Genomic DNA, 15,673 nt, shown 5'->3' with positions numbered 1-15,673 from the left:
AATTTATTAAGATGCACCTGTATATGTAAATTATTTATTTAAATCCATTTATTTAATCCATCTAATACTACTACTACTACTACTACTACTACTACTAAACTTTTAATTTGATACAAAGTAAATATTTTCCAGATTATTTATTTATTTATTTTTTATATATTGAGATATTATTTTATTTTATTTAACTTTTATTATTTTGAGGAAAAAAAAATAAATGTGAAATATGTGGACCAGGGTTATTAAATTAAAACTCAAAACATTAAAAATTATTTTCTGTTAATTATTAATTAAAATGAATGTTAACAGGAAAAAAAAATAATAATAAAAAAATTAAAACTAAACCTTTATTTTAGCTACTTGCCAACATATTTCTTACTTTCATTTAATTTCACTTGCACTAAAACAATTATGTTTAACGCTGAAATTAATTTATAAAATAGAGAATCTATGGGGTATTGTCAAGTGGAAAATGAGAAACAAGAGACCAGAAAATGCAGATGAGCTGAAGGCCACTGTCAAAGAAACCTGGGCTTCCATACCACCTCAGCAGTGCCACAAACTGATCACCTCCATGCCACGCCGAATTGAGGCAGTAATTAAAGCAAAAGGAGCCCCTACCAAGTATTGAGTACATATACAGTAAATGAACATACTTTCCAGAAGGCCAACAATTCACTAACAATGTTTTTAGTGAATTTAGTGTTTTATTGGTCTTATGAAGTATTCTAATTTGTTGAGATAGTGAATTGGTGGGTTTTTGTTAAATGTGAGCCTAAATCATCACAATTAAAAGAACCAAAGACTTAAACTACTTCAGTCTGTGTGCATTGAATTTATTTAATACACGAGTTTCACAATTTGAGTTGAAATACTGAAATAAATAAACTTTTCCACGGCATTCTAATTTATTGAGATGCACCTGTATATGTAAATTATTTATTTAAATCCATTTATTTTGTTTTATTATCTTACCAGAAACCTTTTATTGTTTGGACCTTAAGTGCTAGTTTGCAACAATATTAATCTTGAAAATGCTATACAAATTAATTTGAATCAAATTGAAAAACAAAAAATTAATAAAAAATAAATAAAAATTATATATATATATATATATATATATATATATATAGCACTACTACTACTACTACTACACTTTTAATTTGATACAAAGTAAACATTTTCCAGATTATTTATTAATTTATTTTTGATATGTTGAGATATTATTTTATTTTATTTAACTTTTATTATTTTGAGGAAAAAATTATAAATGTGAAATATGTGGAACAGGGTTATTAAATTAAAACTCAAAACATTAAAAATTATTTTCTGTTAATTATTAATTAAAATGAATGCTAGGGAAAAAAAAAACTAAACAAAAAAATAAATAAACCTTTATTTTAGCTACTTGCCAACATATTTCTTACTTTCATTTAATTGTACTTGTACTAAAACAATTACGATTAATGCTGAAATTAATTTATAAAATCAAAAAAAAAAAAACTATATACAGCCATGATCCAGGGTTTGCTACTTCCAGTGCTAGTCAGATCACATTACTTAAAAAAATGTGGTCATTAATATTAGTACATTTCCTTCAGTAGTGACACAAAACTCCTGTTTTGACTACATTAAGTGTCTCTTATTCACTATCTGACATGTCTTTCTCTCTATCACTTAGTAATTCAGGCCACCTTGACGCCTTCCATCCTTTGCCGTTTGTCTCTGGATGACCTTCCATTTGCCTGCGCAGCCACATTAAAGCTAATGACATCTTGGAGGGGTAATTACAGCAGCAAGGGGACGTGCAGGGATAAACACGTCCGGTGCGGGGTAGAGGCCAGCTGAGGACAGTCTCTTATTGAAACTGTCATTGAGACACGCGGAGGACACATCCACACCGGAGCAAGTGAATGACTCGGCAGAGCACCAGCAGAAAATGTGTGGACATGCTGTCGCGCAAGCACTGCTCTGCACTTTTGTTTTAATAAAGCCCTCTACATTCCCTGGTCTCTGACAGTGCATGTCAAATACCAGAAATGATACATTTCAAGCTATTTTAAAAGCGTTTTTTGTTAGCATTTTTACTTCTGTGTTTTACTCTAGCACAAATCCCAAAGGAATATGCACGTATAATATTGCACAAATGTTTTCTCTTTTGCTTTTTCGCCAGTTTTATTGACAAAGGCAGCGAAATGATAGGGAGCAGATAGCAAACGCTATGTCTTCAACCCCAATTTCTGTCATAATTTACAACAAATCCTGAAGGATTGTAATAGAAATTCTCATATGATTGCAACATAGCACAAAACAAAAACTTCCCAATACCCTGTTCCCAAAAGGACCGTCATAATTACCAGCAGGATAAAAAATAAATAAATAAATAAAAAAACTTGTAGGAAAATAAATTTAAAGAAAATCCTGATGGGTTTTACAGTTCCTACAAATTCTCTACAGATTTTCCTTTAACCATTCAGACATTAGACATCATTCCAATACAATAAAAGAAGGACTCTCATAATAAAATAAAATATAAAAAGTAAATTAAATAAACAGTACATTAAATAATTTTTAATTAAACTTTTACATTGTTTATTTTCTTTGTAAGGTCAAATTTAAACAAATTGTAAATTAAAAATTAATTTAATAATTAGTTCGTTTATTCTAATCAAAATAAATAAGTAAATATTTTTTATATTTTTAAATTAAGTCAAATACATTCATTTTAATTAAATTTAACTTAATTTAAAGGATTTTAAATATATTTAAAAATAAATATATTTGTGCAATTAATAACATAAAATGAAATGGTAAATTAAATAAACAGTACTTTCAATTATTTGTAATAAAACACTGAATTTATTTTATTTTAAATAAGGTTAAATTTAAACAAACAAATGAACAAATGGTAAATTAAAAATAATTATTTTAAAATGATTAATTTAATAATATTTTTATTTGAAATAAATAAATTAATACATTTTATTTTAATTAAGTTTAATAAAGAAAGAAAGAAAGAAAGAAAGAAAGAAAACTGTTCAATTAATTCTGTGCACATTCTTTTAGGATTTTTTGGCTACATTTCCACTCCAAATTCTATTTCGATTTGTTCGTCCTTTGTTTAATCACTCATTTAGCAAAGCTGTTTCTTAATGATTGAAGCCCAGGAGGGTTCTGGATAACTTTGAGTATTTCATTATACCCCCAAATGTATCTGTTAGCAACGAAGCTGCCACGTCCACTCACTGAAGAATTTCCCCACACCATATCGATCCCTCTCACTCCCCAGGCTTATTGGATTTTTGTGACAGGTCCCAAAACTTGCAAAGGTCACATTTTAAACAAGTGCCGGAGTGAATACCTGACAGCCCACCTGTCTATGGATGCCAGATATTACTCAGAGCCCGTGTGGGAGGCCCTTTTCAATTGTGTGTTTTGGAGCTACTGTCTGTCTCAGTGATTCAGAGATCATTTTCATACTCTCTCAGGGCGTCATACAGACAAGCGTTCATGTAGGAAGTTGTCATGGCTGTTTGTACAGTGACATTATCTTGTTTCAACCTCTGCTTTGATGCCCGTCACTCACTGTCACTGATTATCAGGCTTAACGCCATATAAGGCTCAATTAAGGTCCATTTCACACTGTTTGCTGTACAATGGCCCCATATGTCCCCTGTCACATCCATCAATTTCCTGAGCATGATTAAGCTTAATAAAAGCAAAATCGCTTGGTGAAATTGTCATAAAAGTCATACTGTAAAATAATAATAATATAATTTATTTTAATTTTACAGTAAAATATTACAATAGTAATATTTTTGTTTAATATTTTATTTAGCAAAAATAAGAATAAGAATAGCATAATTTATTATTATTATTAGTAGTAGTTGTAGTAGTAGTATCATCATCATAATTTTCTCTAATTTAAATACTAATTTCTATATTTTACAATAACAATATTTTGTATTTAGTTTATTAATAATAATAATAATAATAATAACAATAATCATATTTATTTATTTATTTATTATAACCGGCATACTGGTATTTAATTACTTTTTTTTTTTTTTTTGGCCATATTGTGCACCCTACAAATATTACAATATTAATATTTCTTATTTAGTTTAATATTTTAACTTAGTAATAATAAGAAAAGAAGAAAAGCATAAGTTATTATAATTTTCTCTAATTTAAATACTAATTTCTGTATTTTACAATAGGTATATTTCTTTAGTTTTATATTTTATTTAATAATAATATTTATATTATTTTTACAGGCATATTGATATTTAATCAATACTTTTAAACGTACAGCCCTACAAACAAGCTCAGCAAAGTTGGACACTTTTTTTTTTTTTTAATCACATTTTGAATTGAAATTTACAGGTTTTAATTAAAAAATAAATAAATACCTCAAATGTGCAGCCCAGCAAATTTCTGTATCAAAATCCCAATTTTTAGATCCAAAAATTATGAAATGTGATGAAAAGCATAAGATCTTTTTAAGGGAAAAGAGCTCTGACACAATTTGACTGATGAAACTAACCTCATACCTAGACTTATAATAAGATTTAGTCAAATTTTGGTTAACGCTGGTCTAAAAATCCTACATCTGTCCATAAAAAAGCCAATGCATGAATAAAGCTTCTCTAAAGCTGTGTTCTTACTGGCATGTTGATGGTGTTGTGGTTTCTGGAGAATGGATAGAAAGCTCCAAGCTGCATCCAGCGCAGGCACATCTCGTATTCAGCAACGTTAAAGAAGCCGCAGATATCAGCACCGGTCTGAAACACATGGAAAGGGAGTATGAGAAGAGAGACATAGAGAGAAAAACACAAATATAGATCTCTGTAAAAACAGGGCTACAAGCGCCAACTCCAAAACATTAATAAATAAACACTAGATGCAGTGTAATGGCTGCATGCAAGTGTAATGCACCCAATTGAACTAAAAACATTGTTTGATAGGAAATAAAGCACAAATGAAAAATCAATAGCAAGTGCTGCGGCAGAACGAGAGAGGCACTTACGTAAGGGATGCCAAATATGCTGAACTCCATCATGCCTAAAAGACAGAAAGAGAGAGAGGAGAGAGGAGTTTGGTTTTCATGGATACAGATATCCAGTTAATGCCCTGAAGTGTACAGTGGATGTTCAATAAAACACCACGTTTAATGAGAAAGGTGTGTCAAAAACTAAAGGATGAGGACAAACAATTTTGATATAAAACAAATGTGCTGATTGCCCATGCAAAACTTGTTGCCATGTTTTTAGGGTGTTCTGACTGGTTTGTTACTGGCCTGTTTTAAGAAGTCTCTATAATAATCTGAGGCAAGGTTATGTGTCTTGCTGTCCTTAATTTGATTTCAAGTTCTGTTGATTTCAGTTCAGCACTGGGTTTGCTGTGTTTTTTTTTTGTTTTGTTTTTCTTTCTCTTGCATATCTCTGCTATCTTTTCGTTGACTCTTGCACCATATTTAAAAAAAGTCAGGACATTGTTGATGCCTCAGAAGACCATTACATTGAAATTATCATTGCAAAACTTTCCCATTTAGTTTCCTTTTAATATACAATACCATTCAAAAGTTTTGGATTATGAAATAAGTTTCTTATGCTCACCAAGGCTGTATTTATTTGATAAAAAATAAAATTAAAATGCAATAAATGTGGAATATTATTACAATTTAAAATAACCTTTTTTTCTATTTGAATATATTTTAAAATGTAATTTATTTCTGGGATCAAAGCTGAAATTTCAGCATCATTACTCCAGTCTTCAGTGTCACATGATCCTTCAGAAATCATTCTAATATGCTGATTTGCTGCTCAAGAAACATTTCTAATTATTATCAGTATTGTGATGCCTAATAGTTTTGAGGAAGCCGAAAAACATTTATTTTTCAGGATTCTTTTATATATAGAAAGTTTTCTTAGATATTTTTTCTTACATATTTTTTGTAATGTTATAAATGTATTTACTGTCACTGTTGATTAATTTAATGCATACTTGTTGAATAAAAGTACAGATTTTTTACTGACCCCAAACTTTTTAACAATTGTGTACTAAATATGAGCACTAGCGATGCTTATCTTCAAACACATACCTATGATGGACTTCAGAAGCTGGTTCCAGGCAGAGTAGTTGTCTCCCAGCCAATGTCCTGCCCAGCGTCCACTAGATGGGTATGTTGAACGGGTAACTACGACACCTCTCTTTCCAGTGGTATTAAGCAAAGCACTGGGAAATACACATAAAAAAAACACAGGGATTAAAGCTCATTCCAGAACAACTGAGTAATAAAATAGTAGCGAATGCAGAGGAACAGAAAACTCACTCGTAAGTGGGTTTTGTGTGAGCCCAGCCGTACAAGTTGTGGACATCGTAATGCTTGACGCGTGTGCCATCGTCCAGGATCTGCTCGCTGTTCATGCATAAAGTCTTGTGGTTCAGACCTCGGTGCATGGACTCCAGTGCTGGGAAAAGTCACACGCATCCAGATTAATTTTGGACAGAAAGTGCTAAATACAAGTGTAAATGTTGACCGTCGTGCCCTCATAGGAACTTACGGGGCATGTATGGAGGATTTTCCAAATCTTTATTTCCTAGACAATTTTCTCCAACGGTGCCATGCACGAAATTGGCTGGCTCATTCATGTCCTTCAGAAAGCAAAACACAATGACAAGGTTATCATTCAAAGAATGCAAAGGAGAAAACTGTGAACATATGCAAATGAGCGCAGGAATAGGGCGTGGCTATACAAAACCTTCACTTGTTCTTGCACAGCTCACCATGACTTTGTCAAGTAGGACATATTCAACATGAATCTATCATTTTTGAGGTATCTATCGGTTACGGTTAGAGTTAGATGTGTTGCTTTAAGAGTAACAATGGTGTGTAATGGCACATATGTGCTCAAAGAATATCTTTTACCATTTTAATTCATAAAACTGACTGCTTACTTGTCTGCTTACCCCTAGTAAAAACATTATATGTTTCAAATACATTTATGTAATACTAAGTATAGTTCAAACCTATTAACATATTTACTGACATATTGCTTGAGACTTACTGATATGAAAATTAAAATGAAACTTTATTTGGATTACTACTTGTGCACAATGCACATTTCTTAATATTAAGTCTAAAATGTGTTTTAATGTCACTATTGATGAGGATTGTATGATCTTTGAATAATATCAGTCTTTAAATTCAAGATATTTAAAGTGTACCTGAAGTGTACTTGCAATAGTTCCACTTTAGCACAATCAAATATTCTTCAGTATATCTTTAGTTGCACTAATTCCGCACAATTTAACGATTCCTACATGCTGACTGGATATTACAGTAGTGCAAAATGCTAATTTGTGTGCATTTCCCAGTACAAAATTAGTTGTTCCAATTTAGCAGACTTTAAGTATACCAGTTTAGTATACTAAAAGTACAATTGCAGGGTATTTTTATTAAGTACATAAATATGTAAATGTTTTTCTAGTATATGTGGCATGAAATAAATTTCAAATACATTTTAGTATAGTTATTTTTCATTAGGGACATTAGCTAACACTTTATTCTGATAGTCCTCCAACATTTTACTGACTATAAGTAACTTTGCAAGTAGGCAACATGTCAACTTACAGTATATTACAAACCATAATTCTAACAGTCTTCTAATGAGAGTTAGTTGATATGTATTTGCAAAATCATAAGTTAGTTGACATACTTATTAGTTACTAGCAGGATGTCTAATCGAAACAAAAACTTTGCTTTATATTCCAACATGAATATGAAAAAGACAAAGCACTCACAATCCAGAGTCCGTCAAACTTCATGATGTTGTTGTAAAAGTCTTTAATCTGCTCTCCCCACCACTCTGCTGTACTGGTCTTGAAGAAATCAGGGAACGCCGCGAAAGCTCTGAATAGCTGAACGTTTAAGTGAAACAAACATTATTAGAATTGCTGCAGGTTGATTGGATATTACAGTAGTGCAACATGCTAATTTGTTTAAATAATAATGTGCTGATTCACTTCTGATCTGTTCTCATTGGCTGTTGGCGTGTCTTCTACATACTGACTGGCTGATATAATAGTGAGTGATATAGTATAACACTATTATGTGCTCATTGGCCGATGGTCTGTCTTCTACATGCTGACTGGTTGATAGAATCTATGATATCACCTTCATCTCTCTTGACCACATTTGCAATTATAGCCCATTGTACTCATGATTTCAGAATGAATAGAATTGAATAGGGGGAACAAGAAAAAAGATGTCCGGCTCTCTGATTAAAGAGAGATAGAAAGAGAGAAATATAAAATGTGAGATAGGCAGATACCTCTACTTGAGTATCCCAGTCCAAAGAATTGTCCACAGTGATATTGGGATAGTCAGGCCACACCTATGACAGACAGAAACAACAAAATATTTCAAACAAATCAAGCTTTAAGGGAAATGTGGTTTTATTCTGTGATTAATTTGTTTTGATTTTCCTGAAGTGTTTTCAGTATCACTAATTTTTCATCCTATTTTTGTGAAAATCCCTTCAATTAATGACGCGTTCTAGATGACGTTTCCTAATTTAAAGGTACAGCATCTAATATTGAAAAGGGTACTACAGTCTAAGTTCAAAATATTGGAGACAGTTGTTTCTCCCAAACCTCCTTTTTGAGACTCCATGCTCATGCGGGTTGCCAGATTGAGGATACGCAAGAAGAACGAGCACAATTGACAACGGAGTTTGACAAGCCTTACACTGTACATTGATGAGTTGATTTATCCATGTTTTAATTTGCCTGAGTTCATAGAGCTTTGTAGACCGAGGCTTTTTTAGGTTGGGAAGAATCTGCAGTCTTTGACCCAGTTTGTTTTCTGGCTTCCTGTGATACGTTTTATTTTATACCAACTGGCAACCCAGGGAGCCGAAAGACTATTGAGTAAACTGGCAGAGGGCAGAGTCACACCAAAACAAAAACAGACATTCCGACACGTAACACACATTTGATATTAGAATACCTGGCTGATGTGTTGTTTTTCAAAGAAAAAAGGATGTGCACTTAACATGTGTCCTAAATTACTGCAAACGTATTATGGTATTGTATGCTTTAGTGCAGTCAAAAACATGCATACAGCACCTTTAACCTCATTTAACTTGAACTCTGAATTCTTTCACAAGCATTTGAAAATAATCAACAAATTTCCACTTCATCACTATTTTGGAGATGATGTTCAACTTGTCACTGAAGTACGGGTTAATTAATTTGCCTTCCAGTGGTTATTCCCAATTAAGACTAAATTGGAGAAATTCCAATTTAGGACTTACATGATACAGCACAACAAATCATAATTACATTATCCTTGATGCCAGTGACATCATTTTTGGAGGGAAAACAACAGCACAATTAGTATTGAGGATTAGCAATGGATTTGATGATCAGTGGCATTTTTTGGTATCATTTGGTTTGTTTCATTATAAAACATTCATCCTGTTTGAGAAAATTATGAAAATTGGTATGACAATATGCAATAAAAAAGAAAATCATTTAAAAAACTTTATGTAAACTAACTGTCAAATCCTCACTGAGCAATGGTAAACTTACTGTATTTCTATGCTAACAGGCATAGATTATCCTGTAGATAATTGTATTATACTTCTTTAAATTACAACACAAGCAAACTACAAATAGAGTTTAAGGTGCTGCAGAACACGAAGGACCTCAAACTCGTGCTGCAGAGCAGAGAAAAATATACTGTCAACAAAACTATGAGGCACTGACTCAGAATCAATATATGTTCCTCTTCCTCCTTGTGTTTGTCATACCTTTCCCCACACAATGTCATTGCTGAGCTCAGGAGGCCATTTGATGAAAACGTCTTTTTCAATCCCGATGTCAAATGCAGGGTAGGAGCCTTTTGTCTCATTGCCCGCTATCGCGGGGTCCTGAAACAAAAAAAGCATGTTGTTGTGGTACAGAATACATTTCTCTGAATGCTTCTGGCCAGAATAAGAAGACCGTACTGATGTCAGACTACATCGATCACTCTGTTCTCATTACAGTTACCATTTCATGGAAACAACTTTGTTTTTCTCAGTAATTGAGAATAGTTTGTACCAGGATGAAGATGAAACGCATTCCCTCAGCCCTCATCTGGTCCACCAGAGCAGGCAGTTCTTTAAAGTTCACTTGGTCCAGCGTGAAGTCCATCTGCCTCTCCATGTAGTCAATGTCTGCATATTGCACATCCTTTAAGGGATCAAAGGTCAATTGTTATGATTATTAAACTTAAATGTGAACTTCCAAAGTGAATGAGTAATTGAGCGCAGCTTAGTAATGCCTTTTGGTTTGAAACCAAATTTATGGTATTATGTTGTAAGCAGCTGTTATGCATTTGTTAAGGTGATCTGGGTGGTTGAGATGGCATATTTTCACAATATGTTCACAATTTCCTATCAGATTCTAATTACTGTAACTGAAAATTTTACACACACACACACACACACACACACACACACACACACACACACACACACACACACACACACACACACACACACACACACACACACACACACACACATGTCTGGTTTGCTATCCTTGTGGGGACTCTCCATAGGCGTAATGGTTTTTATACTGTACAAACTGTATGTGCTATTGCCCTACACCAACCCTACACCTAACCCTACCCCTTACAGGAAACTTTGTGCATTTTTAGATTTTCAAAAAAAACACCATTTAGTATGTTTTTTAAGCCTTTTGAATTACGGGGACATAGGCAGTGTCCTCATAAACCACATTCAAATTGTAATACCTCTGTCATACCCATGTCATTATACAAATGTTGTCCCCGTAAACCACAAAAACCAGTACACATATACATATCTCTCTCTCTCTCTCTATATATATATCTTAAAAACACATTGGTATGCACACAAATTTAGTTCAAAATGTTGTGAATCATCTCCCTTAATTATGGAGAAAAACATTATATAAAACTAGAGAAAATAATTGTAATAAATAAAAAAAAAATAAACATGAATAATATGAAAAACTGATTTTTAATAATTAAATAAAAATGTAATTTCTAACTACTAACTCATTGTGAAGTAATTGGCTTTAATTGATCAATTATGAAAGTGTCTTCATCATTGCTTTTGTCCATTCACAAGCTGCCAAGTGTAATTTAGTTCCAAGACGATAAAGTTACTATATATATATATATATATATATATATATATTTATATTACAAATATATATTACAGACCTCTCTAAAATCCCTTGAAAAATGAACAGCAGACTTCTCAAGTCACAAAATTTGAGGTATCATTCATTATCAGTATCAAAAACAGTGCAAGGCGAGTTACATGTTAATGAGTAATACTAAGAGTTAGGGGTTTGTTCAAATTGTTAGCTCAAACTATGAGCAATTATAAATACTAGTGATGCTTTTCTTAGAAGAAACTTCTAATAAAAGGACTATGAAGGCATTTTTATGAATGTTATGAGTCGGTGACTCACTCCAGGTACAACTTTAAGTCTTAATACAGCCACAGAACGTTGAGTTTTTATCATTCAAGATGCACATCCCTGCAAAATAACTGGTTGAGGTATATAAAGTGAGAAACACAATATTCCTGAAGTTCTAATGCAAGTTTTGAAGGTCGGTGAGAGTTATGTAACTGTGTTTATTGTTGCATTCAGGAGGAGACTGAAAGACACATGCACAAACTACAAGATGAGATTCTTACATAAGGTATTTGAGCTGCTTTCATGTCTCTGTAAAGATCTGCGATCTCCGTATCGTTGGAGTAGCCGTAGCGGCAAAGCTGGAATCCGAGCGACCAGTAGGCTGGAAGAACCGGGCGGCCGATCATCTGTCAGACAAAATGCACAAACCAAGAGAAAAATATTTTACATTTTATGCAAATACATTTTAGGACATAAATATTCAAGTGGCTTAAGAGAATCTAATAGCCCCTTCTGTCTATGTGACAAGCGAGCTTCCTTTAGATAAATATTTATGTATTTCATTTATGCATGTGAGTTTTTGGATGTTATTTTGTGTGTGTGCTTAGATTGAGTACACTGTGGGCAATGAGGCAGAGAGACTCCAGCTGCTAAACCTCATCAAGCCAAGAAACACACACACACACACACACCTCAGTGTACTGCTGAACCACTTCTTCTGGAGTGGGTCCCATCACCATGTAGAAGTCCAAGATACCTCCAATGGTGTGGTAGGTCAGAGCTGGAGTAGGCTGGAAGGTCACATCTGAGAGCAAAACAAGCCAAAAGAAAAAAACAAAAACATGGATGACATCATCCCAGTGACTCAATGTGTCGCATAAGCTTATTTTTTACACTCCTACACTTACGGTCTCTGAACAGCAATAGTGGATTCCCTCTAACGCTTTTATGACAGACAGCACACTAGACACAATTTAAGACCATGTTTACATCTTAAGGGTCCCATAAAATTAAAATGAGAGTTTTGTGGTTTGAAGTCCATGTCTGTGGGTTGAAAACACTTGCAAAAACACGTCCAGTTGACAATTCATCCCAAAATCAAAATAGAAAAATGTGCAATTATATTTTGGATAAAGAAAATGAAGCCTGTTTGTAACACTTTTTCTCATGTTTACTTTGTGTTTACTTTTTTTTTTTTTTTAAATTGTGATTTTTTTATTTATTTTTTTATTATCAAAAATAATTCCCATTATATTCTTATTATTGTAACAGTATTTCACTGTAAAATAGTATAATATATATACATTTAAATGAACATAAGTATATAAATAAAAAATGAAATTCTCAAAAGAATGCAAAATATGTCTTTAGCCATTTTAGCCAGAAAATATTACAGAAAACTACACAATTATATTATATAAAAATGATAATAATTTATAGTTTATTTTATACACATACAAATATTCCCTATATTCTACTTATTTATTACTTATAAATTCCCTTTATTTAACTACTAACTGGTTGTGAAGTAATTGGCTTTAATATAATCATTATGAAAATGTCTTATAAATAGTAAGAATACTAAATAACATGAATAATATAAATATATATATATATTTTTTTATTCATTAATTTTTTTTTCCCAACTACGATTTAGTAGTGAAGTAATTGGCTTTGATTTATTAATTCTGAAAGTGCCTTTTTTGCTTTTTTCTGTGCACAAGCTGCCAAATGTGATTTGACTGTGACAAAAAAACTAAACCATTAGGTATTTTAAAAAGGAAAGAGTCCTTCAGTGTACATTCCCAACTTCCTTTTACAAAATAAATATGTCAGCATATGCAATAAAACCTTCAATTCATTTCAGAGGTCTTTAACGCCTCCTTAACTGTCCATTTCTGCATCATTCTGTATGCGTTGAGGTGTTAAACAAATCTGCATTCAAACTGAAGGGCACTACTTTGAACTTCTGAGTAAAGTGGACCACATCAAAGCTATTCTCCTGCTGCGGTTCTCAGGATGCTCATTTACTCGACTGCCTGCGCATGTGTGTTTATGTAAGAATTAAAATGTGTGTGTGTGAGCGTTTGCGAGATGGCAGTTGAATGCAGAAGACTTTCTGAGAGCACACCTCTGTTAAAAGCCCCACTGCAGCAGCACCATTATGTGTAAGCAGCTCAAGAGAAACTCCTGCAATAAGCATAAGCGCTCCTCACACTGAAGCTCAATGACAACCTCTTGCCTCTGATAAATAGCGTCAGCTCTTAAGACCTGCTGACAAAACTCACGCCAGTGTTGGCGCCAGTGAGCGATGGACTTATTTGTTCCAATGCTAAAGATGCAGCAAGTGGCTGATTGATGAGTTTTAGTCTCATAAATAGACAATAAAAACATTGCTCCCGGAGATACTGTGGTGCCCTTTACATGAACAGAAATGTGAAGGGCACAAACAACTGTGTTTTTTACAACTTAACTCTTTGTCTTACAGAAAAGTCTGGAATGTATTTGTTCGGTTCTACAACTGCAATGTTTTTTCTCGATTCTTTCCAATGCATTCTGTGATTGTCATCTGAGGTATTTTACAACATCATAATGTTTCTGCCGACCAATTGGAACAGATTTTGCACCGAAAGCATGTATATGCTGCTTTAAAATGTTGTCTCTGTTTCCAAGTAGCCATTTAAAAAAAAAAAAAATGAAATCAGGGTAAACTGGTTTTCTGGTCAAAAAAATAAAAATAAAATAATGGTCAAAACACTTTTTACCAAGAAGTTGTTAGTAATTTTCACAATTAAATAACACATTGAATTAAACATGATCAAAAAATTATTTTTATAGTGTAACGACTTTTTTAGTAAAAAAAAAAAAAATCTCTCTCTCTCTATATATATATATATATATATATATATTTATCACAACATGGTAATGGAAACTGGTGACAGAACTGTTCAGTTTGTCATGGAAATAATTTTGAAATGCAAAATCTCTTAATATGCCTAAAATAGCTTTTCTATAGCCTTTACTTAAGCAAAATATATTTTATTATATATTTCTTAAAACATCTCCCTATATAGAAAATATTCAACAAAACATTGGAAAATAATTCCAATAAATTAATAATATATAAATTATTATTATATTATTATTATTATTATTATATATAATATTATTATGTACTACAAATCTATTTTCCAACTACTGATTAGTTGTTAAAGCTGCAGTCCGTAACTTTTTTGTGTTCAAAACGTACAAAATTTAATAAGCGAGTACACCGTGAATCCATTTTCCAAACCATGTTTTTGGCTTGCCCTGAATCACTACTGTATTTTAATAAGTGTTTATATTCGGACTATTTTAGACTGGTTCGGGTAGATACTGCTGCGGAGTAGCCCAGTACCTGCGTGATTCGTCATAGACATAAACAAAGAGAGGTAGATCCGGCTACAATGTTCTTCCGCAAGACGCATGCAGTTCTGTTTATTAACCGCTAGAGCACCAAAAGTTTTAAGTAACTGACTAATTTACTTTGAAAATGTCTTCTATGCTTTTGCACAGCTAGACCAGTTTAAACCAGGAAACCTTCTTAGGCTGCTTCAAGATGTCTCAGCCTACAAGCAAGACCATCCAGTGCAGGTTGTGTCCTGTGTGTCCAAGTGAAACACAAATGTTTAGTGTATTTGGTTTTACTCACCCATAGCATTGCTGTTGAGCAGGAGGACGCCGTGAGCATTTTTGGATTTCTCCAGACCCATGTAGAAAGGATGAACTCCATAACTGTTCAGTTTATACTGCAGATGGGGAGAAAGAGATTAGAGTTTGAGTTTGTGATGCGATTTCAGTTGTTCTCAGTGTTAAACAGACAATTAAGTGTTAATGAGAGATTTTTATTTGGCTTAAAGGAATGAACCCTGCAAATCCAATCTCTCTGTTTTAATTAACCTAATTACATCCCTCTCTCTTCCTTCATGAAGCTCTGTCTTTACTTGTGTTTCTCTGGGCATTGTGACATGAAGTGAGTCAGAGAATAAGGTTGCACCTCAGCCGAGAGGTGCAAAAACATCACTGCAGCTGAGTCAATCTTTCTGTATGGCACTTTCTAAAACCTACGTATATGATCTTTTATATATCGTGAAATATTATTACAGTTTAAAACAATGAAAAAATCATATGTGATTATATTGTAAAATGTATTTTATTCCTGTGATACAAAGCT

The 15,673-nt window shown here is 32.9% G+C and overlaps 1 protein-coding gene across 2 annotated transcripts in view; it reads right to left on the bottom strand.

The window, feature by feature from the left end:
- Positions 1 to 15,673, bottom strand: part of si (sucrase-isomaltase) — a 59,717-nt gene that overhangs the window by 11,770 nt on the left and 32,274 nt on the right. For both annotated transcript variants that reach the window (XM_058751847.1, XM_058751848.1), the window contains 12 exons: positions 15,152 to 15,248; positions 12,153 to 12,265; positions 11,742 to 11,867; positions 10,108 to 10,239; positions 9,816 to 9,935; positions 8,334 to 8,396; positions 7,804 to 7,920; positions 6,564 to 6,654; positions 6,332 to 6,470; positions 6,101 to 6,234; positions 5,027 to 5,061; positions 4,665 to 4,781 (listed from right to left, as the gene is read on the bottom strand). In XM_058751847.1, coding sequence (XP_058607830.1) covers positions 4,665 to 4,781; positions 5,027 to 5,061; positions 6,101 to 6,234; positions 6,332 to 6,470; positions 6,564 to 6,654; positions 7,804 to 7,920; positions 8,334 to 8,396; positions 9,816 to 9,935; positions 10,108 to 10,239; positions 11,742 to 11,867; positions 12,153 to 12,265; positions 15,152 to 15,248 — 1,284 coding nt within the window. The remainder of the gene's footprint in view (positions 1 to 4,664; positions 4,782 to 5,026; positions 5,062 to 6,100; positions 6,235 to 6,331; positions 6,471 to 6,563; positions 6,655 to 7,803; positions 7,921 to 8,333; positions 8,397 to 9,815; positions 9,936 to 10,107; positions 10,240 to 11,741; positions 11,868 to 12,152; positions 12,266 to 15,151; positions 15,249 to 15,673) is intronic.

Source organism: Onychostoma macrolepis, chromosome 18, assembly GCF_012432095.1.
Source record: "Onychostoma macrolepis isolate SWU-2019 chromosome 18, ASM1243209v1, whole genome shotgun sequence".
In the NCBI taxonomy this organism is placed as follows: domain Eukaryota; kingdom Metazoa; phylum Chordata; class Actinopteri; order Cypriniformes; family Cyprinidae; genus Onychostoma; species Onychostoma macrolepis.
Note: the sequence above shows the minus strand (reverse complement) of the source record. Positions and strands in the feature narration are given on the sequence as shown.